We start from the raw sequence: 27,920 nt of genomic DNA, 5'->3' as shown, positions 1-27,920 counted from the left end.
TGACAGGACAAGGGGGAATGGCTTCAAAGTGACAGAAAGCAGGGTTGCACTAGTGATTAATAAGAAATTCATGGGTGTGAGGGTGGGGAGGCCCTGACACAGGTTGCCCAGAGAAGCTGTGGCTGCCCCATCCCTGGAAGTGTCCAAGGTCAGGTTGGACGGGGCTTGGAGCAACCTGGGCTAGTGGAAGGTGTCCCTGCCCATGGCAGGGGGTGGCACTGGGTGGGCTTTAAGATCCCTTCCAACCCAAGCCATTCCCTGAGTCTATGATTGATGGTTCTGTGATGATTTTTCACAACAAAAGCAGTTCCACCAGAACTAAGTAGAGATTTGTAAAAACAATCCCTACTGTCTTTCACATACCAAAGCATCTTTCAAACATCTTTAGTTTCACACTGGCCTGATCAGGACATGAGTCTTTACTCTGGTACAAACTAATATAACCTCTCTCTTACTGAATATTTTCATCTTGCTGTAGTAAGATGAAAGTGGCTTGTAATTAAGCACAAAAAGTCATCCTGCTTAGCCAAGCTTTCCAGCTCAAGGGAAGGTATTCTCATGGAATCTCTTCACTTACTTAGAGGACACTTTGGAGCTTGGGAGGGGTCTGTTTTTAATTTTTTTTTAACAAACACTACAACAGCATACTACAGAGTGACATTTAACACTGCTGCCTCTCAGGCAGAGAGATGGTACACTGCAGATTGGTTTTACTGGCACAGGAAAGAGCTTCCATATAAAAGCTACTTGGGAAAAACTAGTGAATACATGTGAATAACATACTGAATTCACAGGTCACAGAACAAGCACAGTGCCAGTGTCCACCTGGCCCAGCAACACTAATGCCAATCTTTAAAAATAAGAGACATACCTGACAAGAGGTATTTCTTAAAGAAATGAGCTTAGCAATGGCAGAGCTTTGGCAAGGTTAAGCAGCTGATTGTCTTAGTCCCTTGTGGGCAAACCATGAACAGTGTCTGTATAGAACTGACAGCACTGACGGACAATTTGGGCAAAGCAGTTGTTAATCAGTGTTCCTGTCAGAACACAACATATGTGGATCCCTCCCATAAGAAATCCATCAGCTTTGTTACAGCCTGTTAAAGCAGGTTAAAAATACTAAATCAGGAGAAAGACATAAAGGAGACCACATATTATCCAATAAAATGACTGCCAAATGCTTTTAGAGTCCCCCAAACATCAGAAATATCAGAGGGAAGTTCTGCGTAAAAAAGTAAATGCATCCTCAAAATAAACCCACTCTGACCCCCCCCGAAGTCAGAACAGTGAGAACTGAAAGGAGATGTGTGACAGGAACATCTCCCTTTAACTGCCACATCAGGGAGGGGGTCAGATCACCTTCGAGTGGGCTGAACACGCCCTGGTTCTCCACCTCCACCTGCAGAGCCAGGTGGGAGCAGTCCCGCAGGGGGATCAACGCGCCCGTCTCCGTCGTGAGGCCCTTGAGCCGCAGGGGCAGCTCCAGGGTTTGGCCAACACATGTTTCCACCTGGCAGGGAGTGAATTCCATCCCACTGGGCTCAGTGACATACACCTGGAGGGGAGAAACACAGCACAGAGGCATTTCAGAGCTCTTTGCCCAGAGCAGCCCAAGCCCACATGACCTTGGTGATCCTTTGACTGCCCCTCCCATAATTCTCTCTTCTGCTTTGCTGATTTAAGGTGTGGACCAGGCTGTGTAGTGTCTCCAGGAGGTCCCATCACCAACTGGGACGGATTTAACACCCAACCCTGACCTTCACATTTTGACTTTTTCACATCTGAGCTAGACCCGGCACAGTGAGCAAGGCTGCCCAGCCCCCATCACTCACAGCAGCAGGGATGTAGACATTAAAGGAACTAATGACCCAAATATTTCCTCAATGGCTTTTTTATCTTCTTTCTCACATTTCTGCTGGCAAAATTTTATAGATGTCCAGAGCTCAACAATTCCACACAGTAATATGCAGACATCTAAAATAAGTGAACAAGCATCTACTGCCTAATCCAACAACCTTCTGCTTCAGCAGGTAATCTTGGTTTGTATTTCCATCTGTTGATCCTGTACTCAGCTTTGTTCTTCTTCAGAGAACTGATCAACAACAAAATACAGAAAAAGATTGGCAGCAATAGATCTTCCATGCTGTTACAGAGGGTGGGGAGGCCCTGGCACAGCCCAGAGAAGCTGTGGCTGCCCCATCCCTGGAATGCCCAAGGCCAGGTTGGAGTAACCTGGGCTAGTGGAAGGTGTCCCTGCCCATGGCAGGGGGTGGGACTGGATGAGCTTTAAGGCCCCTTCCAAGTCAAACCATTCCATGACTCTATGGTTCTATAGCTGGTATGCTGATGAACAAGCCTTAACTGCATTGTTTTTCTGATTTGTTTTTCCATTACAGAATCCACCACAGACTGACCACATATTTCATAACAATCACTATGACCAAAGCTTTTATTTGCAATATCTTAACTACCTAATCTTCTGCAAATGGCTTCAGGACACCAAACCATATGGTAGAGAGTTAAAGATGTAATCTGTGTGGATTGACTACTCCTAAAAGTACTACTACTAAACTTGCTCACCCAGGTCAGTAAAAAGAACTCTGCAGTTACTCTGTGAAGAAAGCAGTTCCTAACACAAGAACAAAGGAATTCAAAAATAACCTATTCAGATTGTGCAACACACTGCTCTGAAAGCTCACATGGACACAAGGATTTTTTCTGTCCTCAGGCTTTGACTTATGCTTGACGATAACAAGTTTTAGCTGAAAAATCTTCATTCCTCTCTCTCTTGTTGTAACTGCTGCACTGCTAAAAAGCAGCACCCTGGGTTGTTCAGTGAATTATTTCAGAGCAAGTCTGTAAACTAAATTCTGAACAGATTTTAATTTGTGCCACTATTTTAAGAATTTCAGTCATTATTTTAAGGATGAAGTTTAGTACCTCTCAAACTCATTTTGCAGAATTGACATAAAAACTCTGAGCAAACCCCCAAGCTAACTTGCCCCTCAAAAACCCAGCATCAGTAGATGAAGCTGCTCCAAATAAAATTCAGTTAGAAATATCTTTCCCAAAACACATAAACTAAAAACACTGAAAAAAAGAAAAGAAGGGGGGAAAATGTAGGAAAAATATCTGTTTCCATAGTTCCCTCTTCATTATGGGACAGACTCGACCAAACACATTTTTCAACACTTCTGTGTTGAACACTGTCACATTTCCATTCCCATGTTTAGCTCTTTGCAAAAGGCACAGAGTTCAAGCAGAGATTAAAATCCTCCATTTGTGAAGGCAGCATAGTGCTGCTTCCCAGCAGCAAATATACACCACAGTAGTACTTGTAGTTTGTATTCTATCATGTTATAGATCCAGCTGCTCTCAAAAGCCTGCCAAGAATTTCATTAAGGAAATTTATTTGTGTCCAAAGGATAGAAGAAGATATCTCCAAATCAGCAACACTCTGCAGAAAAGTATTTTAGACTGTGGATTTGCAGTGTTAACCAGAGCAGCTTCTTCATCTTCCTTTGCACACTTGTTCCATGTGCTGTTCCTGGATTTTCTTCACTCCTCACACCCCCTGATCACCATGACCAAATCCTAAGAACAGGGGGTGATTTGCAGAAAGACCAAAAAATCCCTCTTGGGAGCCATGTCTTCCACTGCCATTTTCTCCTAATTTTCCTAAAATACTGTTTTTTCTTGGCCAGCCTTGGTCTCAGGATTCGTTCTGTGGCACTGTACTCACTTCAGGCACTTCTCCAGACAGGAATTTTCTTGCACATCCTGGTATCTGCCATCCTTTTATATCAGGGGAAAACACCCACTTGTCACCCTGCAGAATGCATTTTGAAGTTTGCCTTGTCTGCTTAGATGGTCAGACCAGGAGTAAATTACCATTTCCTCCTTGCACTCAAAACTTCCAACAAGGAAGTCAGGAAGGGGCAAAACTGGAGTGAAGTTCAAGCAGTGGACCCCTAGAGCACAAACTGAACTCATCACTTAGTTTCCCTTAGTTTCCACAGGGCAGGCAGGGAAATCTCCTGGGAACCTTTTGGAAGGGGAATGCCTATGGCATTCTCAGTTGCTTCGCTGTTTCCAAAACCCATATTCAAGAGTGATCAGGGAAAAAAGGAAGCCTTACCTTCATTTCTCCATAATGCAAGGGATTCTGGACATCAACTGCCTGAATAACACTGATCCCAGTATCACTGCCAGTTGTCATTACTCCTTTGACTGTCACTGTTGCAACAGCCTGGTTAGAACAGGACCAGCTGAAATTTCCACTTCCACCCCGAGCCTGGAATAGAGAGAGAAAATCTTGCAAAGATTTTATCAAGTATATGATTCTCACGTTTCTTTGCTGTCACACCTGTGAGTGTCTTGTGTGAAAACCAGGAACACACTGAGAATGGGGAAACACAAATAAAATAACACCTCAGAACTTCCAAATAAGCAAAGTGAAACAAGAGAGATGAGAAGATTACTACCCTTCACTCACTTGAATTTCAGCTTTCTTCATGCACACACCAGTGCTGCCAACCCAAACATCCCTCCTGCAGCTGCTCAAGCCTGGTGGGAGTCTCCAACTCCCAGCTGTGCTCACAGCCAGCACAGACCAGCACACCAGAGGGATAATCCTACTCCCCAAAACTCCCACTGTTCTCTGCTCTCATTTGGGGTCTCAGAGCTGCTGACACCCTGCACCTACCAGCTTCTTCCAGTGGGATCTGTGAAGGGATCTAAAGGGAAGAGAAAAGGAGGTGGGAGGCAGGGAGGGAATGAGGCAACAGGGGAAAAAAGAAAAAAGAGGGGGGAAAAGGTCACTGTTTTCTTGGCAATACTTCTTTATTTTTATGCTGAATATCAGCAGATCTACCTGCAGCCATTCAATAAAGTGCTGCTCCAGCAACAGGACAGTCATTCCATGAGGGAGTGAAATTCTACTACAGAAGGGTGAGAACCAGCTACTTGATATAATGGTCACATCAAGAGACACAAAGGATTCCCCACTGCAGGAGCCCCTGGCTGCCAGGCCAAGGCAGGATCTGCTGCAGGGTCCTCCTGTACAGAGGGAAGGGCCATAAACACTTGCCAGCACAGAGTATTGTCCTCCAGGCTGTGCAATCTCAGTTACTGGGGAACCACAATCATTAAATGCTGTAAAACTTGTAGATTGTAAACATCAGTATTAGGAGCTATAGGAAATGCCTATTGAGACAAATACTGTACAGGAAGGTATAATCAGAAAATGTTTAAAGCAAGTCAAAAAAAAGAGATGACTTTGACACTCCAAAATAGATGTCAAAGTTCCATCAGAGTAGAACAAGGGTGAACACTGGAGCAATTTTTTAATGTATATTGTTTTAATTTCTTTAACTTCCTCTGCATTTCCTTTAAACTGATTCATAATTAAAGTAAAAACAAACAAGGTGATAAAAAAGGACAGTGTGGAAAACAAGCAACTCTAAATTATGCAGGCACTTGGCTAATAACTTTTACCAGGAAAAGAGAATAAAAGGCAAATGAAAAGGAGTCTCATTTCCCTTTTTCCTTCCCTGATTACAGAAGGAGCACTGGACACAGACAAATGGATAAACAGGTAATATGTGTGACAGAAGGAGATGTACAGATGTGGTGAGAAAGGCTGAAAGCTTGCAGGAGTTCTGCACGTTTTGTAAAGGTATTTTTAATTAAAACAGAGAGATGAGCAGAAAACATAAACCAGAAATACCCAATTCTTACTAATTGTATGAAGTCTCATCTCCTTGCCAAACAAATATTCTGGCACAGCACTACATTTTTTCTCTCCAGCCCTGAGGAGAGAAATGATAAACCAGCTCTTATTACAGTCTAATAACTCCCCACAGCCTGAGCTGCTCCCTGGACAGTGATGCCTCCCCAGCACACAGCAACCTCCACATCCTGAACTTCCCAAAGCTGGCACTGAGCTGCTCCCAGGCATGGACTGAAGGAAGGCAGCAGAACCCACCTCAGCAGCACAGATATGAACAAAGCAACCACAACAAACCAGAGAGCAGACAAAGCAAAACCTTCCAGTCGTTCTGATACCATCTGGAGGGAGTTACTTCAGCTATAAACAGAATTTAGCTAGATCCAAAAACTCTCTTTCAACTTGTTTTCAGAAAAAGTCAACTCACCAATTTAAAACAGTCTGACAAACTCTGGAGTAGGAGGTAAACACTGATCTACAGGCAGGAACGACAGTGGAGCTGTGTGTGTACTCCTGTCAACAACCACCACTATTGTGGAATGGCCACACTGGACAAATGGACTCAGTTCCTACAAGTACCAACTGAAATGTTGGAAGAAAAAGGTTTCCATGTTTTTAATGAAAAAACTCACAGTAAAGTAAGAATACTGACACAATTACTACAGTGCCAGGAAGGAATGTTCTCTGGTGAGATGCTTCATTACATATGCAAGGTAAAGTGAGAGAAGAACAGAACTGTGAATGAGGTGGGAAACAAAAAAACATTTACTTTCCCTTACTGGGAAAACTCCACCAGAATTATGATGAAGCACTGAAAATGCATATTTGTACTAAGAATTTTTACCACACTCTGCTGGTGTGGTTGGGAATAGCAAGAACTAAACTGAACTAATGCCACAGGAAACAGAAGTACAGAGTAGCACTAAACTCAGGGCAGTTACCTTGGGATTTAACTGGGGAATGCAGCTTTATCCCTCTGAGACTCTCTTTACAGAATCACAGAATCATTAAGGTTGGAAAAAGATGTTTAAGATCATCAAGTCCAACCATCAACCCAGTTCACCACTAAACTGTGTCCTCAACTGCCACATGCAAACGTTTTGAACACTTCCAGAGACTCCACCACTGCCTGGGCAGCCTGTGCCAATGCCTGACAACCCTTTCCATGAAGAAGTTTTCCCTCATATCCAATCTAAGCCTCTCCAGGCACAACTTGAGGCCATTTCCTCTCATCCTGTCACTTGTTACCTGGGAGAAGAGCCTGACACCACGTGTGTCACTGCCTCTTTGTGTGTCACTGCCTCTTTCTGGATACCGTTGACTCGAGGACAGACCCAAAAGTCAGCACTACTTCTTGCTACCAGGGAGAGGCAGGAACTGTGCATCAAACACCTGAGTGCAGGGTTTGGGCATCACTGACCTGGGATAAGAGTCTGGTTGGGAAAGCACAATGTTCTTTCCCTTAGTTAGACTGGAGGCATGGGATACTGGGAGACAAGCCATTTGGTTCATGAAGCATATGGAACAACTGACAGCTTGGGAGAAAAAGACACACACATAAGAAACATATGGAAAAAGTCCCTTCTGCAAATGCAACTGAGGCCTTTGCCTCCCTAGAACTTTTTATTAGGAGTATGAGGAGTGTGGTGAGTGAAGGATACTGATGTCCAAGGTTGACAGAGTGCTGCAAATTCATCTTGTCATGCCCTTTTTGCAGTCACTTCCCAGTCCAATTCATACTTCCCACCCTTTCCAGCAAATGACAGCCTCTAATTATCGCTGTGAAGCTTTGTACCCAGGATGTTTCCTGGAATTCCAAACCACTCCATGCACATTTGTGCGGTGCATACACGAGGGGAGAGAGAAAGGGAAGGCAAGACAAGAGGTGAAAGTCAGTGGGGGTTTTATATTTGTTGGTTTCTTGGTGCTTTCTTTAAACTATACATTCATTCCTGTACCTAACATCCCATTAAATTCCTCCAAATACATTTTCCGATATCCCTGTGCCTGGAATATCCAAAGTCCACTCTGTAAGTGGTTTCAGGCCTCACTGTGCCTGCCTGAGCAGTACTCCCTGCAGTTGGATAGTTCTCTGGCATACCTGGATGGTGTACTGGTAGACTCCTGCTTTTGGCTGCCAAGGAAACGTCAGGATACTGGGTGACAGAACTATGGGAACATAGATTTCCACATCCTGCTGGTTCCGCACCGGAACTGGTAACGTGTGAACCCCTCCATCCTGCCAAAGGCAAGAGCACAGCATCACAGACGGCACCACAGGGCTTCCTACACTCCATGTTTAGTCCTCACGTACAGACAAGTTGTTGGAAACATCTCAGGAGAGAAAGGAACACTACTGAGGGTCACTCATGAACTGTGTTACGTGTGAGCAAACAGTCAGCTCCTGGCAGCAAGGTGTGCTACTGGATTCAATGAGGATTATTGCTATGGAGAAACAGGTGCCCTCGTTGATTTAAAAGGCAAACAGCAAGGAGAGGGACACTCTTTCACTACTGTTTTGAGACTGTGTCTGGGGAACCAATCTGGAGACTCAACACCTGTCTTTACTCCTTGCTTGTTCCACTCTGAGCACAAAGTTCAGCCCAAAAGACCCACTGCTCACCCCCCAGTCACTGGCCTTCACAGCTCTGCTGTCACTGCAATGCCACCAGTGCCACAACACACAGTTACTGCAGCTCTGAAGGAAAACTTTGGCACCTCCCACTGGATCCCATTCCACTCAAGAGCACCTCTCTGACACAGAGAATGACCTGGCTTCTCACATACAAATCTACTCCAGGAACCACTGAAATCATTTCACAGCAAATGGGTTGAAGTGCTGAAGTTTCAAGCAAAAGCAAGTCACTTGCACACCATGTGCCCTAGTTAGCCACATATTCAGCAGAAAGCTAATCAATACTAATTGGAAGAAATGTGCAGGCTGATACATTTGGCAGATTTTCATTCCAGCATTTAACATCACTTACCAAATGATAGCAAACTCCCTCAGTGTGAGTGAGTGCAGAGCAAGGCCAGGGTCTGACACTGGTGATCTACCACAACAAACTGTACAAGCCCTCAGCCTGAGAGGCCTTTGCCCCAGCCCAAAGGAATGGGATGTGCCTGCATGAGGACCTGCCACGAGAGAAGAGGTCAGTGCTGTGCACCACGGCCTGAACAGGCGCTTGCCACACGCCTGGGACCAAAATCCCACTCCTTATCTACACAAATCCTCTGCTGACTCAACTGAGCTCTCCTCAAGTACGGATTTTAAAATTTGGTTCTCAAACTGTTCAAACAAAGCAGCTCAGACTATGCAGTTCTTGGGTTTTCTTTCACTGTGAGGTCACTCCTGCACAGCTGAATGAATTTTCGGCCGGGCAGTGAAGCAGGAGAGCTTTGCTGAGGACGTACCCGATCGACCACTGCTGTCAGGGCAGCATCAATGCTGGTCTGCCCCTCCTTGATTGCCTTCACATAATGATATGATCCATTCAGAGAGGACTGCAGCACCTCAAAGTACTCCTTGGACAGCTCAGCATCAATTCGGATGTTCTAAAACCAGAACATCAAACAGAGATTGCCACAGGTAAATGACATCAAAACTGGACAGACACCCATAAACATAGAGCAAATCAATAACAAATCAATGAGAAAGCTATTGTTGAGCAACACAGTTCAAACACATCTTGCTGAAACAGATTGGAACTTTTCCCTACGGAAGTTTCAGTCTCTCAGTAAGGTTTTACCTTTTAGACACAGCATTCACTCCACAGAAAGTTTCCCTTTTTATATTACCAGCAACATGGAATTTAACATGAAACGTACCAATATTTCTACCAATGATTTATATATTACAATAATTTCTTAATTTTGCCATTCTTAAACAAAAAAGAACAAATACACTGCCTCAACAGCACACTGAGCTCAAGCTGAAACCCAGATCTGTAGCTCAAGAAGCCATTATGTGCAAATAAAATATCATTCCCATATTTTCCATATTCTGAAAAGTAATAACTTGATTTTATCAAATATTTAATAATTTATCAATATTTCTAAATTTATTAGATTTTGTTATTATTTTGATGTTTTATTGATGAATTTTATTTCATATTTACATAAATTTTATACAATAAATGATATAAGAACATACATTATATATACTACATAAATATATATTATATATGTTCTTATTATATATTATATAACATATATATAAAATATATATTTTTATATTTAATAATATATAATGATATAGATCTATTATATATTTTATATATTATATATATGTTGTTATATATAATGTTATTATTTTGATGTTTTATTGATGAATTTTACATCACATTTATAAAAATGTATTTAATAAATTATATAAAATATGTAATATACAAATTATAAATATTATATTAAAAATATAATTTTATATAATTTATATATTAATTTATATTAAATACTTTAAAAATTAAAAATATTAAATTTTATTACTTTCTTCTTCTTGCAAATGAACCATTTAAATTTTGTTTTCTTTGTGTATTTTTTTAAGAACGACGTATAGATTTGGTACCTAGTATGTGAAATTTAGAAAGAAATTCTTCTCTGTGAGGGTGGTTGGACATCCAAACCTGACATTCATTGTCCAGCTTCTTCCAGTTCTCTCTACAGCACTTAGGAATCCAATGGTTTCACGTGAATCACCCAGAGTGCTTTATTTTAAAAAGGCAGCAGCAACAAAACAAAGGGAAAAAAGGAAAAGGCAAGAAACAACACTCTTTGCACTGTCCTACCTCAGTGGAAATAGGAAACCACTCAACTAATTTCAAAGCAAGTCAGGATTCAGGAGACAGACACTGGGAATACATAAACATTTCAACTTACATCAGACAAATACACCTTATTGCTTGATTTATCATAGACATCGATTGTAATTTCATACAGCCTGCCCGTTTCCAGGACCCATCTGTCACCTGGATGAACTGTAAATCCTACAAAACAGGAGATATTGAACAGCACACACCAACAACATCTTTCCCTAATGGATAAAAGCATTTGGCTTCTGGTGCCCACACTCTGCAGATGAACATTCATTATTTAAAGCTGCTGAATACAGAGATAAAAGAAAATAGGTATTTAGTACTAAACCTATTTCACATCAAGCTACTTTTATGAATAAAATTACTTTTCTATGAAAAGTAACACGAGGAATGGAAGAGCGTATATACACCATGAAAACCACAAAAGCAAGGCAAGAAATTATATTAAGCAATCAAGAAAATCAATACCAACCTAAATACCCAGGATTTACCACATAGATAGTGCTGTTGGGCAGCCTGGACACCCCCTGCATGTGGATACCTGGAGTCTTAGTAAAGGAACACAAAAGTTTAGTCAAAAGTCAAGATCAGCTTATTCCTGGGGCTCCTTGTGCCTCTTTGGCCACTTGGAGCTAATTTTGAATTGGGAATAAATGTTATCCCCACTTCCCTGCATGGCACTGAGCATTCTGGAGAGATTTCACTAGAGAACATCGTGCTTGAAATACAAAAATGGAATAAAGCCCCATCACATTTCCACAGCGACTGAGGGGAACAGACCTGACTTAACTGATCTTTTTCCAACCCAATTTCTTAGAGCACTCCAAGGCATCTGACAGCTCTGCTGAGCCTGAATTCCCAGCAGAGCTGTTTCCCATGGCTCCACCAGCGCTCCTGATTTTCAGGGCTCCCGGTACAAACAGGGATAACGTTGCAAAGGGTGGAAAGTTTGTCCCCTGGCAGGACGCTGGGGGTGGGAAGGCATCCCGAAGGAAGGATACTCTTGTGCACCAGGAGCAGGTTGGTGTGGCCCTGCTGCAATGCAGTGACAGTGGAGGTTGCCTGGTCCAAGCTGGCAACGGGCCGGGTTGGATCTCCCTCGGGATCCAGGATGTGGTTCTGGAGCTGCAGCTCATACTGGTCCGATGGCATCGCTATTTCTGCATGGAAAACAAGACAACACGGGAAACGAGAAAAGCAAGTGTGTCACTGCCTGGCTGCTGCTAATTATTGCTGATTATTTTCCATTGATGCTGAGTGCACACATTAAATCTGCAGTTTTAATGTCCTGTAGAAACAGCATTTCTGTCATTGTATCAACACACACACAAGATGAGCTTCCTGCCAGACTTCAGTGTCTTTGATCTGCAATTTCCAACTAATATCAGCTCACTATTTAGACCTAACATCCAAGTAATTTCCAGCCTCACAAGAAAGAAGGAAAAAAAAAGGGAAAAAAAGAGAAAAAAGGAAAAAAAAAAAAGTTAAAGCATTACACTTTTAAATGGGCATAAAGCCAACCAACCCACCCTTATAGAGGCTCTCCTTTGTGGAGCAAATCTATCTGCCAATAAAACATTTTCTCTTAGAAAAGTTACTAATCTGAATTTGATTTAACTAAGAAAGTCATTCAGATTCTCAGTGACTGTGAAATAAATGAGTACATCTAAAATGCCAGTGTTGGTTCCTATTCTGAGTTACCCTCACCTTCACATCCCCCATAAATCTGCAAGAGTATATTCTTTATAGTCCCAATTTTTTTGACAGAAAGAACTAAACAGCTGTATCATTGTGTGCCTTAGGAAAACAGTATTAAATATTAACAAAGTAGTTTAAATACAATTAAAAATTTCTCAGCACTTAATAATTCACACAAAGCATTAAAAAGTAAAAATAAGAGAGAACGGAACCAACCTGTGATCTTCCCTTGCCTCATTTTCTGAACTCTGTACTGAATTGATGTTCCTACCAGCAGATAAATGTCATATACTGGATTTAAAAGGATGTTTTCCAAAATAAGCAATCTGACTTCTGCAGGATGTACATCCTATCAATGGAGGGAAAGGAAAAAAACAAAAAGTAAGCACATTTAGAGCAGCTCATTTGAAGCAGACCAAGCAGCAGGAACTAGAAGTGAAAAATATCACTTGCTGCAATTGGCTCTTTATTTTCGCCTCCAATTTTGTCACAACAGGGCAATGCAAGGGACAGTGAATGGCACAGAGACCTGCTCTGTGCACACTGTGAAGGATAAGGAAAAAAATCGAGTCTCTGTGAAGATCATTTTGCTTCTGTTTTCCAGAGAATACAGAAAAACTTGAGACAGATGCTCAGTGATCACTCAGCCAGAAATTCATCCTCCCCACTGTAAAACATGGTACCTCCAGGCAGCACATCCATTAGAACTGCACCAAGGAATCCACATCCAACTCACTGGTCTATTAAATTAGGAATACAACAGATAATTGTATAAATTCTATTACAGCTGTTTGAGGGATGTTCACTGAAAACGTGCAGTCTGGCAGCAGGGGGAGATTTAAAGGAACTACTAAACCAGAAAGAGAAAAAAATTACTAACACAACAATATTATTTCACTTCCCTCACAGTATCAGCTCAAAAATAATTGAGAAATATAAATATTAAACCAGAAAACTAAGCAAGCTACAAGCATTCAAACCCCCAAAAGTCAGTGATATCATGTAGAGCAAGCACATGTATTCAGCACAATTAGGCAGAGCTGTAACAAAGCCACAATTCTTAAGAGGCACTACAATTTGTGTCCCCTGACTAGTGTTACATACATGCAGATAACATTTTTGTGGAACACCTTCTACAGGTATGGGTCAGATAGGCCAAGGCAATTCTACTTTCAGCAGAAACATGAAGTACAACCTGTGGTAGCAGAAATCTGTCAAACCAGACCTGCAGACACGAGATGAAGTTCCAGAGAAGGATTTTTAAGGAGCAGTGTTAAGCTGACAGTAGCACGATGCCAAGTACTTCTGGAAGCCACAAAAACTCTCTCAGGTGTTTGTAAATTCTGTTACGGGCAAAACCAACTCTGTCTGCAGAGCTAAACGAAAAACTCATCACCAGAAGTTGTACAGAAAGAACCATCCCGGTCTCCAGAGCAGCTGGAAGAGCAGCCAGCACTGCACTGAACACCCTGGTGGCACTGACATTCCCTTCCCTGGAAACCAGAACCTCAGGAGGCAGAACTGGGGATCAGAAAGTGTTCACAGGATGGAAATAAAGGTATATCCAACAGAGCAATCCTTGTTCTAGTCATTTATTTACTGAGAAAAAGAACAGAAGTGTTCTAGTTGAGTCTTTTTTAAAAGCGTAAAGGGCCAAATGCTACGATTCTAGTTACATATACAGTATGAATATCAGGAAAAATAAAATTGTGCAGAGGCATTTGGAGTGTGTTTCTCTGCCACAGGGCCTTCTGTCAGATGTTTACAAATGATTTCTGGCACATGCACCAAACTCCAGCCCCTTCTGGGTGATGTGGGCTACAGAGTCAATCCACTGTGGCAGAGATGCAGCACTGAGATCCACAGTGGAGATCCACAAACATGGCAGGGCAAACTCAGAGAGCTACTGCAACACTGGACTGTAAGATTAAATAATAAAAAATTCAGGATGAACACAAGTTTCTTACCTTATAGACACTTTCCTGTAGTCTTGCTTTTAATTTAGAACTCCCTGTTTTCATTCCAGACACCAGAATGGTATCTCCTTGCTTGGCAACTTTTTCCATCTCTAATATATAGGACGGTGGGATGTAAGTGGATTCTAGGAACTTGAGGATACTGAAAAGTGAACCAAAAAGTGAGCAGAGAATTGTTAAATGATCTTTGTAAACCCACAGAGAACCCAGCATCTATTCCCAGCTACTTCCATTTTTAAGCAAATTTAAGATGTCTGCCTAGGACCAGATATCCAAATTTTCCTCATTCTTGAGATATCTGCAGCTCATTTCTGTGACTGATAAAAGTCTGTCTGAAGCTGCTTGTGGGCTTTCAAGAGCTATCAGAAGACTGCACATGTTGTCTACAATGACCCCTCCAGATGGTACAGTAGGTGTAGACTGCAGAAACTATAGATTATTGTGGAACAACTGATATGAGAAACTCAAAGGTTATATTTATAAAAGTAAGAGCTTAACAAACCCAGAACATAACTTTGACCCCCATGGAGAAAGCAGGATGCATTTAATCCATGACTATGGAAATGGTCTACCAGTAGAATACTTGCAGTAACTGTTAGAAATTTCAATGAGATGTGACAACAGGGAGGGAAGGGATTTGCCATGAACAGGTAAATGACAGGACAGCAAGGAAAGAGCATCATGTTTTCCAGGTTGCCAGCTCTCATGTGCACATCATGTACTTGGCTTTATGTGACCTTCACAGCAAAGGCAGTAAAGCCACATGGAGAACAGACACAGATTTTAACATATTTGTGACAGTTCATCATGTATTTTGCAACAGAATATTGTTATGTTATCATAGCTATGCTAAGAGTAGAGCATAGACCAATATTAGTTTGGTTAAAATCACATCTCTATCAAATACTTCAGTGAAACTAAAAGCTCCTATGGACCAGGACTTGGATCCCCAGTGGGAGCCATTCCCTCTGGCTCTCTCACATCTGCAGCTTCAGGAATATCATGGGCTTAACAGGCTTTCCCCAGGTAAAGCTCTGGGTTTGTTTCTCCAAGGCTGCAAAACTGGACTCTGTGTTTACCCAGTAGCAAAGAGTCTTGTTTGCTACCCCCACCCCAATTGCAGTGTGTTTGGAACACAGGTTTGAGGATGGAAGTTCACTCTCAACCACTCTGCTCGCTCTCAGAACTGGTTTCTCCACATGCTGCTCACGCAATCATTATATGAACATAAAGCCAGTTTCTGTAAAGGATTTCCTACATTACTTCATGTCCCTCAATTTACCTACATTTTGCTCTTTTCTGAAGACACTGAACCCGCTGGTGCATGAGTGTGAGTCTATTCCAAAGGAAGTTTTGACTCAAGCTGTACTCAACAAGTGTCTGTGAACTGTTTGGTGAGAAAAACCCGTGTTTCATGTGTTTACAGTCTGGTAAATTCACACAGATCAGGGACACATTTTTTCTACCAGCATTCATGTTGAGCAAAGTCAAGATTCACCAGGACATAAAATATGAGGAATATTAACATATTGCTGCTAAGTAACACATCCTGGTGTGCTGACACCAGTTGGTGACAGTGCAAAGACCAAACTCCTGGAGTCCAAACTGGAAATATCCCACTGAGGCACTGCTAAGCAGCCTTCAATCCTGATGGGCTTAATAAAGGGGGACACTCACATTTCTCTTTGAAACCACTGAAGAACAGAACAATGAAGTCTTCACTGTAAAACTAAATAGTGAACATGCTTAATAAAATAATAATTGAAAAACCCCATCACCAAAACAGACACCACAGATGGACTGGTGTCAAATGTAGGAAGGAAAATATACTTTAAAAAAAGTAATCATAGAGTCTGGATTCTATTCCTATCCCTGCCACAGGTGAGTTTTCTGACTTTGGGGCACGAATTCCACTCCCATTAAATGGAGGCAATATTTCCATATTATACAGAAATGCTGAAAAACACTCACATTAGTGAGCTGTAAAGCACTTCCAAGATCTTTGGACAGAAGTTCCCACAAAACACAGCACTTTAAACTCCAGTAGTGAACTCGGTCTGTGGGTCAGTACAGATGATGAACCAAGCACCAGGGCTTTCTTATCAAGCAAGTGCTTTGTATTCACTGCTGTGTCTGAAAGACAATCCACTGAACACCTTCACTGAACACCTTTCATTCAATTATTCCACCTGGCCCTGGGAGCTGTATCTGGCTCACAGGCAGGCACTTGTTCCAAGCCAATTTAAAGTTTAGCTACTTTCAGAACTACTTCAACACCAGGACTAAGTGTTGACTGACATCTGTAACTCTTCAAGTTCAGAGAGTTCCTTTCTGAAACAGAACCTCTCTTTTCCTTAAAAAAAAAAAAATAAAACTGCTGAAATCCTGAGATAAGTCTTACTGCTAACTCTTCCTTTTGCACAAGATGTTTCATCAAGATCAACAACTGCATCTATTTATTTCTAACTGTTCCATCAGAGCTGCTCATGAACACTATCAGTTAAAGTACACAGGGATGAGAGTGCCCAGGCTGTTGATCTGGCACTGATAAAAAAAACAACCTGAAACAACTGACTCTTAAGCACTATTATTTTAGGCCTCAGTTCAGTAAACTGCCTGGACACAGGGAAATGTTTATACACCCCAAACTGACAGAGCTGGAAGTTCAGAGGACAGTGGAATGTCCTTACCGTAAGGCACTGTGGGAGTCTGAGAACCCTCCGGCCTCGGGGTCCTTCACTATGGTCCAGTCAAACACCAGCCCTGCCAACGTGCTGAACGTGTTCCCTGGAAATCAAACACTGCCATTAACACCAAACCACAGAACAAGCTGAGAGGCTTCCTGGGACATACACCAGGACTTATTCCCCCAGGGAATTTCTCAATCTTACCCCTACAAGAAGAGCCACTGGTATTTAGTTAAAAATCACAATCCAGTTGTGTCTTTTCACCTTCTGCAACACCACATTCCACTTGACGTTCTCCACAAAGCCCACAAGGAGGTAAGTGCAGGTGTGCCCACCTCCCCTCCACCTGCCAGCCCCTAAGGCACAAACCACCTTTCCCCTCTGGCCACAAAGGCCTTACTGCTTCTCGGAGGTTAGCAAGATAGATAAAAAATCCTGCTAAACAACCTTTCATTTCGAAACATGCAGATCTGAGACACCATTTGGGTAACTTGATTTCACAGCACCAATGAACTGCAAATGTCCTTTTGGTTATGAGCACAACCACGACTTATCCACAACAGTCAGCCTTCACTCCAAGAGCTCAGACTGAGCACCTTCTTTCCATAAAACGTGAGCCACTAGAACATGAGAAACTGTAAATGTTAAGGAATAGCAGAAGGGAATAAACAGGCTGAAAACAAAGGTTTAACACAATCACATTCAAGCATAAGGAGCTGCCAGTCTGAAGATCTTTCAATCTTCAAGATGAATCTTGCTGTGAACTGCAGTGTCCACTGGCACAAATGAATATGGAACACAAATCCCAGTATTAACCATATTTTAAAATATATTTTCATTTGTGTGACTCCCTTTGACATTCAAATTTATATTTCTAAAGAAAGAACCAATGCAAATCTATCACTTAATTCTTATGCTTAGAAGTGATGCCATTTTTAAGCCACCAGTCAGCACAATGCACAGCCTGTGTTATTTCTCCCATTTCTACACAACTTCCTGCAAAGAGTTCCAAATCCCAAATAGCCAGGAATTTAGACACAAACCTCCAAACACACAAGGCAAGAGAAACAAAAACTGATTGAAACTCGATTATTTAACATGCATTCAAGTCTAACTTTAATGATGCATGTTTTAGCCAAAAAAATACAAACACACGTTTTTAAGTCTTTCTCCTTTAACTCACCTCTAGTTAAGTCATAATAAAATAACTTGAGCAAAAGTTCAGCACATAAAAGAAAACAACATGACTTTTTCCTCCCTCTACATTCTACACTTAATTTGGCCAAAGTTCTCCCTGATCATCTTCCTCTCTTGCATTAACAATCTTTGAAAAGTAGCATTTGAGGACTGAGTTTGTCTTTGGAGTGGTTTATTAAAAACATTCACAGAAAGCAATTTGGATTAATCTAACTGAGAAAAAAATACACCTTAAGAAAAAATAATTAGAATATATTTATTTAAAAAAATTACTGGAATATATTTATATATCTAAATATACCTATACATATGGAAGAAAATGGAAAAAAACTATTCCTGAACATATATTGATATTCACAGGAGCAGAACATCAACATTAAGAGTGGTCTGACCCACACCAGATGTAAGATGTAATAATTGTCATCAGTTCCAAACAAACCCTCCTTGGCACATCCCCAGGGTCTAATTAAGGACTTTACATGGTGGGGAAAAGGCCATGTTCCTGCACCATGGATACCCAACCAGCTCACACACAGCATCCTCCCCCTTCCTCTCACACAGGCTGCACTAACAGCCCTGACACCTGTTCTTTGTGCAAGTTTTCAGCAAACCTAAGTACATTTGCTGCCATTGAGCTGGAGAATTATTTTATATTGATTTTTTAACCTTCTAAATATTTTTAAAAAAACATTCAGAAGTGCCTTATTCTAGAGTCTCTTTTCCTGAACAATTATATTCTTCAGTAGACTCACTGCTGCTCTTTAATGTTTTTATTTTAAAGTGTGCCCATAAAGTCCACTGAGAATCCAGTATTTCCAAAGGTCTCCCAAGGACAGATCCCCAGGTTATTTGGGTCAAAAGGAACTGATTTTGTGAGCCCCTAAACTTAGATTGGGAAGTTTAGTCCTTGTAACCCACACCTTGTTTCAGCCATGCAGATGAAACACTCCTGTGGGTTCTGAGCCACTGCTGCTCTTCAGACTCTGCCCTGAGCAGCTTCCAAGGCAAACCTCCCACAGAGCACACTGAGAGTTTGCACAAACACTGAGCCAAGAGCCCACTGCCACACACAGGATAAACCACAGATTTACCTTTCATTATTACCATATCACCACACTTCACCTGCCATTCCTGGGCTACCAACAGTGTAGGATGGGCTCAGTAAGTACCCAACACAAACAATTCAACCTTCTGCTTTCAGCCCAGTAGTTGTCCTAAAAATCACTTGCTTTGTGTGTCATGTGTGCATAAAAATTCATTGTTGAAACCTGAGCATGAAATTTGTACCAGGTCGTGGTTCTTCTTCTGAAGACAGTATGAAAAGCAGAAAAATTCTGCTCCTATTAAATAATTATGCCTTCAGTCCAAAGGCACTGACTCTTACAAGTCTAAATGGTACTTCCCAAAAGTGGGGTTTTGTAGTAATTAAGGGATAGTAATTAAGCAATAGGTGGTTGATCTTCAACATCACCTCTGAACCTGCTGTTTGATGCCTGATGGGGCTCAGATAAAATGTCCTCTTGCAAAATTCTTTAGACTACTGCAGTTCAAAACAAAAAAAGAAAGAAGGACAGACCAATTCCAGTGTATTTTGCAGAGAACTCTCTTTAAATTACTCCACTTGGCTTCAATCAATCAGCTGTGTCATAAATACAACCACTGCACACATCAGACAATTACACCTTTCAACAGAGATTTCATCTCCCACCACCACATCTCTTACCTTCCGAATCCAAAGCCAGAATTTTGAGCTGCAGGGGGGAATCCTCAAGGTAGAGCTCTCTCGTTGTGGACACAATTTGGATGCCATGAATTAGATCAACTATGGCATCACAGCGAAGCACTTGCCCAGTCCCTGCAAGAGACACCAGAGAGCCCCTGAGATCCCAGCGCTGCACGTGCTCCCCGAGGGCACCACCAACACAAAAGGCACCTCCCATTCCGGCAGTGACACCAACCCCCACACTGAAGGAACTGAAACTGTGTCATGGCCTTGGGGACAAAATGGTGCTCAAGTGCAGTGGTGGCTAAGAAAGCAAGAACAGCAGTTCCCTTAAATCTTCAGAAGCTCTGATTTCCATCTCCACCACCACTTACAGGTGGTGTCTCTCAGGACACAGGCAGGGTTTGTACAGTGCCACGCTCAGACCTGGTTCATGGCCCAGAGAGCTTAATGGCTTTTACCCACAGACCATAAACCCCCATAAACTCCTTCACTGCGTGACTGCAAGGCACTTAATTGACTGTCTGGTTTTTTCTGTCCCTAGAAAATCTAACCAGGTACATTTTTGACAGACACTGTCACACATGAAAGGCAGTGGCCAGCTTTTGAAATGCAAAATGAGTTTGCATTACTAATTTTCAGTATATTGCATATTTTAGTCACCCTCTCTATTTTATTTTTTTTACGAATTACTCTTCTCCTGGATGTAACATTAACACCATTAACAGTCATCTGAGGCCCTTAACAAACAGCAGTTAAAAGCTACACCCACAGAAAGTCTAAAATGACCGTGCACATGAAGGGAAGTTTCTCGCTTGTGCCGCTCCTGGAGGGCAGCAGGACGCCCAGCAGCAAGTGGTGCAGTCACAGCCGTCAGGACTCACCCGTATCCTCGGCGAAGATGATGCTGGTGAGCCGGCTGGGCTGGGAGGACCGGGCCTGCACCAGCGCCCGCTGCGAACACTCGTCCTGGCCCAGGGGCTCCACACTCGCCACCTCCGGCCGGCTGGAGGACCTGCAGGGAGGGCGGGTCAGTCACTGCTGCACGGCAACCGGGGGCTGGCTGGAAACCCCCGCGACAATCCACACGGGGCACGCTCCACGGGCAGGACCCCGCTGTGGTAGGAGCTGGATGGCAACAGCTCCTCGCGGACTCCAGCAAACGTGAGGCTGAGAAGGGGAGAGCCCAGGGCAGAGACCCCCAGACAAACACAGCCCTCCCTGCACCACGGCAAGTTCACCCCCAAACACAATTCAGTCGGCCCAGACCTGCACCCAGCTACTGAACACAGCTGCAGAGCCTGACTGCTGACCAGCTCCGGTGTGGAACAAGCACAAACACACACGGTACTGAAGGGAAGGTACAAGACTTGCTCCATTCACCACCTGTAACTGCATTTTCAAAACAAGTTTGAATCAAAGTTCTGAAAAAACTGGAAGCCTTCCCCAATGATAGAACATCACAATTACACGTTTGCTATGGCCAGGGGCTCTGAAAACAAGAAATGTTTTTTTAATCAAGAAATAAAAAAAGATTTAGTCTGTTTAGCAGAAGGATGTAACACTGTGTTTTAAAATTTGCCAAGTACCTTCTTCTACCTTAATGTTCTGAAGTTTGCAAGGAAAAGTTTGTTGTTGAACCTCCTGAGAATTTTGTTGTCTCTCCTGCACAGTGCCCAGAGTGAATCAAACCATCTTCCCCTAAACCCACTGAGCTGTCTGGGGCACCACAACGTGGAGTCCAGCTCTTGCTACTCTGTGCCAAAAATGTCAAGGAAAAGAACATTTTAGAGTTATTAAAAACTAAGCCTCTTGAAATCAGAGCAGCAATATGCATCTGAGGGCTAAATGTAGAGCAAGTGAGATACCCAAGCAGGCCGTGCCCCTTGCAACTGTCTACAGATCGTTCCCCTGTGCCTGGGATGAGCTGGCACTCAACATGTTGGACAGTTGGGTGCCCTGGGCTGAGCTGGGACTGGCCTTGGGTCCAGATGCCTCTCACAGCTCCTGCTCATGGTCAGCCTGGAGCTGTGCAGGGGGAGCAGAGCCAGCACCCCGCGAGCTGCTGAGGAGTCCAGAGCCCCAAATAGCCCTGGCTGTGTGCTCGGGGATCCGGGGTGTGCTCAGGGATCCTGGGTGTGCCATGGGGTCCTGGGTGTGCCCAGGGATCCTGTGTGCCCAGGGATCCTGTGTGTGCTCAGAGATCCTGGGTGTGCCCAGGGATCCTGTGTGCTCAGGGATCCTGTGTGCTCAGGGATCCTGGGTGTGCCCAGGGATCCTGTGTGCTCAGGGATCCTGGGTGTGCCTGGGGATCTGGTGTGTGCTTGGGGATCCTGAGTGTGCCATGGGGTCCTGTGTGCTTAGGGTTCCTGGGTGTGTGCTCAGGGATCCTGTGTGTGCTCGGGGATCCGGCGTGTGCTCAGAGTTCCTGGGTGTGTGCTCAGAGTTCCTGGGTGTGTGCTCAGAGTTCCTGGGTGTGCTCAGGGATCCTGGATGTGCTCAGGGATGCAGGGTCACAGCTCTCACAAGGGCCCTTTGAGGGATTCAAACAATGAAAGGCAGCACTGACTGTGAGGAAGCTGTTGGGGAATTGCTCTCCCTCCGATGAAAACACTGCCCTCTCTGGTAAACGCAATCCAAACCGGGCACTGAGTCCCCTCCTGGGAAAGATGGGAACCTGAATTGCTTTAGACTTTTCTTCTGGAGGATGTTCAAAAGTGTCTACCTGGGAAAAATCCTGCAGGAGGAATCCAGCAAGGAGCAGGATGGAGTTCCAAGCAGCACCGTACATGCCTGGAGCCCAGACACGGGTTTCACCTACTTCTCTTTCTGGCAGAACCAAACAACCACACCAGAGAAGAAATACATTTCTTGTTAACTAAAACTGTATCCTTTAACAAAATAATACATCCCAACACCTCCAGTTATGGGAGAGTTCACAGCTGCAGCCCAGGTGAGCATGGACCAATCTCCTTGTAGCCACTGGAACGAAACTGCAAATCCTGCTTCCAACCTTAAGCTCCCAACAATGTTTTGCTTACATAAAGGGCAGTTTTAAGGGATTTTAAAACAACAGTAGCAACCGCTGACCCAGAAATTTCACAGTATTTTATCTGATCCAGGAAAAAACAGCCCACAGCGGTATGCAATGAGCAATTTAAACACCAATTAGAAGCTTAAACCTGAAAAATGTTTGTTATATTCTATTCTATATACCTAAGCAATGTACACAAATATGTGCCTATTTTTTATAGTAGGGTTTACACTGTTTCTAAAATAACATGATGTTCTATATTATTAGCATACTTAACTTCACTCTGTAGAGATTAAAAGTGAACAATTACTTATTTTCCTGTAGCTTTTCATGCAGCCATAAAACAGTTTTCCAACATTTAGCAAGCTTCTTTAAACAACATTAGCATTCACAACCAGTAAGGCTTTTCCTGTACTTGGCTGGATAGCTTTTGAATCTGAGCATGTGGATCTGACTTATTCTGTATGCAGGTATTTTTCAATAAGTGTTATATGCATGGAATTGACTTTTATTTAGCTCTTTACATTGCTTAATATTCTCTGCCATTCGATTTTCTGTTATTGAGGGGTTTGCATTCTTACAGTCTGGAACTGTTTGTGTTTACAACACAACAGGGGTTTCACTGTGGTTTGTATTTGTTCTTTTAATATCTGGCTATGAATTGTAATAAAAAACCACTGCAGTTTGCACTAATAGAGGTGTTGTAAAGCTGAATCCAATTACAGGATACTTTTCAGATTAGAAAAAGGGAGAAGCAAAGATCAACAAAAATTAAATTTTAACTGCAAACTTACATGCACTCCACAATTACAAAAGAACTTCAAGCTTTTACAACTGAATGCCAATTAACTCCTAGTTGTCACTGCAGAAGTGAACCTGAGATGAGACACTACTTGGCCTCTCAGAGTACTTTAAACTAGGAGGTAGAATATCAACTGGATTTCTTCTTTTAATAAAAATTTTACTGAAATAGGCCTTTCTGAGGCTTGGTTTACTATGGATTTACATTTAAAAACAATCTGCCTGGCTCCTGCTTTTTACACGAGGACATATCTGATTTACACATCTGATGAGCCCTCTGTCATTCAGCAACATCCAGAGCACATTCCGGTTTGGATGCAGGACCAAGCACAGAACGGAGAAGGCACTAATCAAACAGGCTGGATACTCCAGTGGCACTGCTCTGGGATCACTGCTGTCTCCTGGATGGGCAAGAAAAAGAAACCTTGGCTTTAACTGACAAAGACTCTTCCAATGACAGCAGCTCTTCAGCAGCACGTCAGGGTGTGAGATTGAGAGCTGGGCCTGTCAGAGGTCAAAATTAGATCCCGAGCAGCCAGCAATGGGAAGCATTTCTGGCACCAGCTCTGGATCCCATGCCAGCCTCTCTCTGCAAGAAAGAGCAAGGCAGGGAGGAAGCAATAGAAAAAAGAGTGAGGAGGTGAGGGGGAAAAAAGCTGACAAAAGTCCCAGTATTTCTTTCCCTCAAATAAAGCCCTCCTTGCTGAGCAGTCAATGACACTTGCAGAGAGGCTGCCACTCCTCTCACTGGTTTCTGTTCCATTCATGGTTTCCATCCCCCCTCCCCACCCCCAGACACAAAACCCTGTGCCAAGATTGTATCTACAGATCTCCCCAAACCCATGCCTGTATTTTTGAATCAACTGTTCTGTAATACCACATGTCAATACCTCCCTGGATTATGCTTAATTTATTTATCAGCTGGTTCAAAGATCAGGCACCTGATACTGTTTCCCTCCCTAGCATTTCTGATTTTTATTGCTCCAGATTTTATATTGTTCTACCAGCTTTTCACACTCAACTCAACTGACTGAATCAGCAAAAATCCACCTATGTGGAGCTGCACCAGGACTCTCCATGAATTTGATCTTTTAGAATTTGTATTAGATATTTGGGCAGATATGTAGCCAGAAGGAAACTGAACAGTAAAAGTTTCCAAGAGCTTGGCAAGATTGGATTGACCAATACACCAGGAACCTCATTTCTAGTCACTCTTGGGACTGACAGAAAAATGAAAAGTGACACAAGAGGCAAAAGAGCATTTGGGCAACAGTAGTTGTATGATAAAAAACAGATTCCCAGAGAATCAAGGATATGGGAACTGAACCCATTCCAAAGAAAAGGCAGAAAGGGAGCCTGGCAGAGTTCCCTCCACTCTTCAGGATTTTTAACAGCCCACTGGCAGATTATGTCTCTATTGTTCACTCAATCCTCTCCTAGGATGTTTCTTACTGTACTGTGAAAATAAAAAGCAGCAAGAAAAAAAATTAAAATCCTCCATCCAGGTCTGCTTTAAATGCAAAAGGAAGCATCACACAGCACAGAGTGAGCCAAGGATGGAGCTCCTGGGATTTTACACTGGTGATCAGCTGGCATGCCCATTAACTTCAAAGGAAGCAGAGTTAAGCCAGTGCTGATAGTTCCCAAAATCCAACACAGATGCCCAGCTGAAACTTGGACATTTTGTCAAATCAACTGGTGCCTAAAATCATTTTACCATAAGTGCTTCTTTCCACCACATTTCTAGGTGCATGAAGGAAAACAGCTTGCACACCAGTGACAGTCACCTTCCAACTAGGAGAGTGCAATAAATAAAGCTCAGTCTACACAAGTTGTTCTGAAATAAACTTAGCCTGACTGCAAATTAGGAAACTAAAAAATGGCATTTACTGCCAAACACATATGTCCCATCTTGCATTATTTCAAATGTTGAAACTTCCCACATGTGTCATCACCAAGGTGAGACCTGCACCCAGACAGAGCGAGTCTTAAAACATTTCATGGGTGCCCAGCAACGAAAGCAGGTAACTCAGAAACCACCACCACAACTGCCAGAGATGGGGCTGTTGGTCTCACAGCAAAACACACCTCAACGAACTGATACACACTTTTAAACACTGCACACATCTCACGGAGCAGTAAGATCAATTTACAAGCCATGCCAAAAACATGACAAGGAGCTGGACAATGAGCTCTGCCAGCTGTGTGTTGGGTTTGTGCTCTCTGGAAGGACCTGTGCATCACACAGCTCAACCACCACTCCTGGCTCTCTCCCTCCGGCACTGCCCCTGCTCCTCTCCTCAACCCGGCTGATGGAACCGAGTCAGTGAGGGCTTCAGTAGCACACCTTTTATTTAAGGTGGCGATTAACTCCTCCTCGCTACATTGGCAACAGCAGCGGTCAGGGCCATTATCACCTGTGAACAGCCTCCTACAGCTCTAACCTCACTCAGCAAAACCTCTCCCTTCAACGGTTCAAACCAGTCAGTTGAACGTCTCAAAGCCAACTCCTGAAACCCAGACCTTCCACCGGCTCTCATCACACATCTCAATTCTACACTGTATGAAATTCTGTTACAGACATGTAAACATATCTGTAATTTCTGCTATAAATACCCAGCCATGCTGTGTACCTCGGGGGAAAATGTTTATTTGTTTTGTGTGTGTCCCCCTCCTTCAAAGGCAGGTATCAAGGAGAAAATTTTGCTGCTGAATGCTTTCATTCTTCCAGGTGTAATTTCTGGATTAAGGTAATTAACAGATAAATACAGACGTAATTTAAATGCTAAATATATCCACACACACTGTGTTTTATCCCTGAAGATAGTACCATGTACAATATTTACAGATGGAAACACCGTATGCTTTGAAAACAAAGCTTTTCCAAAAAATAATTTGAACGTAAAGGCAACCCAAACTGCAGAAGGCACGAGCATCTTGAAAATCAGAAAATACTTTAGAGCCATGCTTGTAACTTTATCATTGCTCCCAATCTGCTGGGATGGTGATAGAACTTGACCTTTTCCCCTTTGAATCACTGGAATTCTCAGAGACTGCTACAATCACTTTGAAAATCTCCTGCTTTCAGAGGAAAACTTGAAGCCTCAAAGGGAAAATGGAAAGAAATAAGGTCACAATGTGCCATAGACTGTTTTCACGAAACTGGACACTCAGATACGAATTCTGAATGTTTGAGATGAGTAATGCAGGCCCTCAAACAGTGTCTTTTGAAGTCAGATGCTGCTGCACAAAACCAGCTTTCACTGGTACCTCTAAACTCGAAATTAACGGTATTATACAACCTCAGTCCCCTCTCCAGACACAAAGGGCCTGAATCTTCCCATTTCCATTCCAAAGCCCTGGTTTTCTGCATGCAAACCCACCCACCACTTTGAAAATATGAGGCAAAGTAACCACTTCTGAAGCCATTACATTTGGGACTTCCTCACTTCTTCAGCTTAACAGCCCCCCTCCGGTAACAGCTCTTCCTGACAGCTCTAACAGGAAGGCACAGCAACCCTGTCAGCAAGGGCTGTGGAGCTGCCTGTCCCTCCAAGTCACTGCCTTCCAACCCCCCCAGCTCAGGGCCTGCGGGGGCGAGGATGTGGAGGGAAACAGAGCCCCAGATGCAACCTGAGCACCTCCCGAGCTCTGAGCTCTGCTGCTGCTGCTCAGTCACACAGAGCTCCTGCTTCCTCCTGAGCGTTTGCTGAGCACACGTTGAGTTTTACCACCCACATCCTGCCAGGCTCTGCAAAGCAGAAGTGAATAAATGCACATTAACGACTCTGGCACAGAAAATGACGGCACACGGAGAATGAGCTCGGTCTAGTTTCCACAATTCTCGACCAAAATTAATCTCTGAAGAGCAGAGGGAGAGGATGGAAAAGGATGTTGAAGCTCGTCTGTGTGAAGGATACGAGCCATTGCTGGCACCTGGCACCAGTCTAACGCGCCCTGACTGTGCCTACAAATCACCCTCATTAGCAATACAAATATGCATTAGATACAAACGTGGACCAAATCTGGTATTTCCCTAGAATACAGTAATTTCGCTTTTCATCTACAGATTTCAGTGAGATTTGCAAAGGTGTTCTGACAGCTGGATAGTGCCTGGCACATGTGGGAATGGCTGCAGCCAGCCCAGCATTACCCAGCAGCTCGCTGGCAAACCAGGACAGACAGTCCACACTTCTGAGATCTTATTAGTGCTTGAAGAGTTTGGGGTTTGGCTGTATACAATGTACTTTACAACATAAACCAAA

General features: G+C 43.1%; 1 protein-coding gene across 1 annotated transcript in view; it reads right to left on the bottom strand.

The window, feature by feature from the left end:
- Positions 1 to 27,097, bottom strand: part of NUP210 (nucleoporin 210) — a 59,041-nt gene extending 31,944 nt beyond the window's left edge. Inside the window, exons 1-13 of the mRNA XM_027665999.1 lie at positions 27,088 to 27,097; positions 20,705 to 20,835; positions 19,821 to 19,952; positions 16,904 to 17,000; positions 14,205 to 14,355; positions 12,454 to 12,586; positions 11,541 to 11,699; positions 11,012 to 11,080; positions 10,604 to 10,710; positions 9,143 to 9,283; positions 7,830 to 7,967; positions 4,139 to 4,294; positions 1,360 to 1,555 (exon numbers count right to left, since the gene is read on the bottom strand). Coding sequence (XP_027521800.1) covers positions 1,360 to 1,555; positions 4,139 to 4,294; positions 7,830 to 7,967; positions 9,143 to 9,283; positions 10,604 to 10,710; positions 11,012 to 11,080; positions 11,541 to 11,699; positions 12,454 to 12,586; positions 14,205 to 14,355; positions 16,904 to 17,000; positions 19,821 to 19,952; positions 20,705 to 20,835; positions 27,088 to 27,089 — 1,612 coding nt within the window. The 5' untranslated portion in view covers positions 27,090 to 27,097. The remainder of the gene's footprint in view (positions 1 to 1,359; positions 1,556 to 4,138; positions 4,295 to 7,829; positions 7,968 to 9,142; positions 9,284 to 10,603; positions 10,711 to 11,011; positions 11,081 to 11,540; positions 11,700 to 12,453; positions 12,587 to 14,204; positions 14,356 to 16,903; positions 17,001 to 19,820; positions 19,953 to 20,704; positions 20,836 to 27,087) is intronic.
- Positions 27,098 to 27,920: the final 823 nt, after the last annotated feature.

The sequence above is a fragment of the Corapipo altera genome, unplaced genomic scaffold (genome assembly GCF_003945725.1).
Source record: "Corapipo altera isolate COAL_440 unplaced genomic scaffold, ASM394572v1 101, whole genome shotgun sequence".
NCBI lineage: Eukaryota > Metazoa > Chordata > Aves > Passeriformes > Pipridae > Corapipo > Corapipo altera.
The sequence above is the reverse complement of the archived record's forward strand: the minus strand, read 5'-3'. Positions and strand labels throughout refer to the sequence as shown.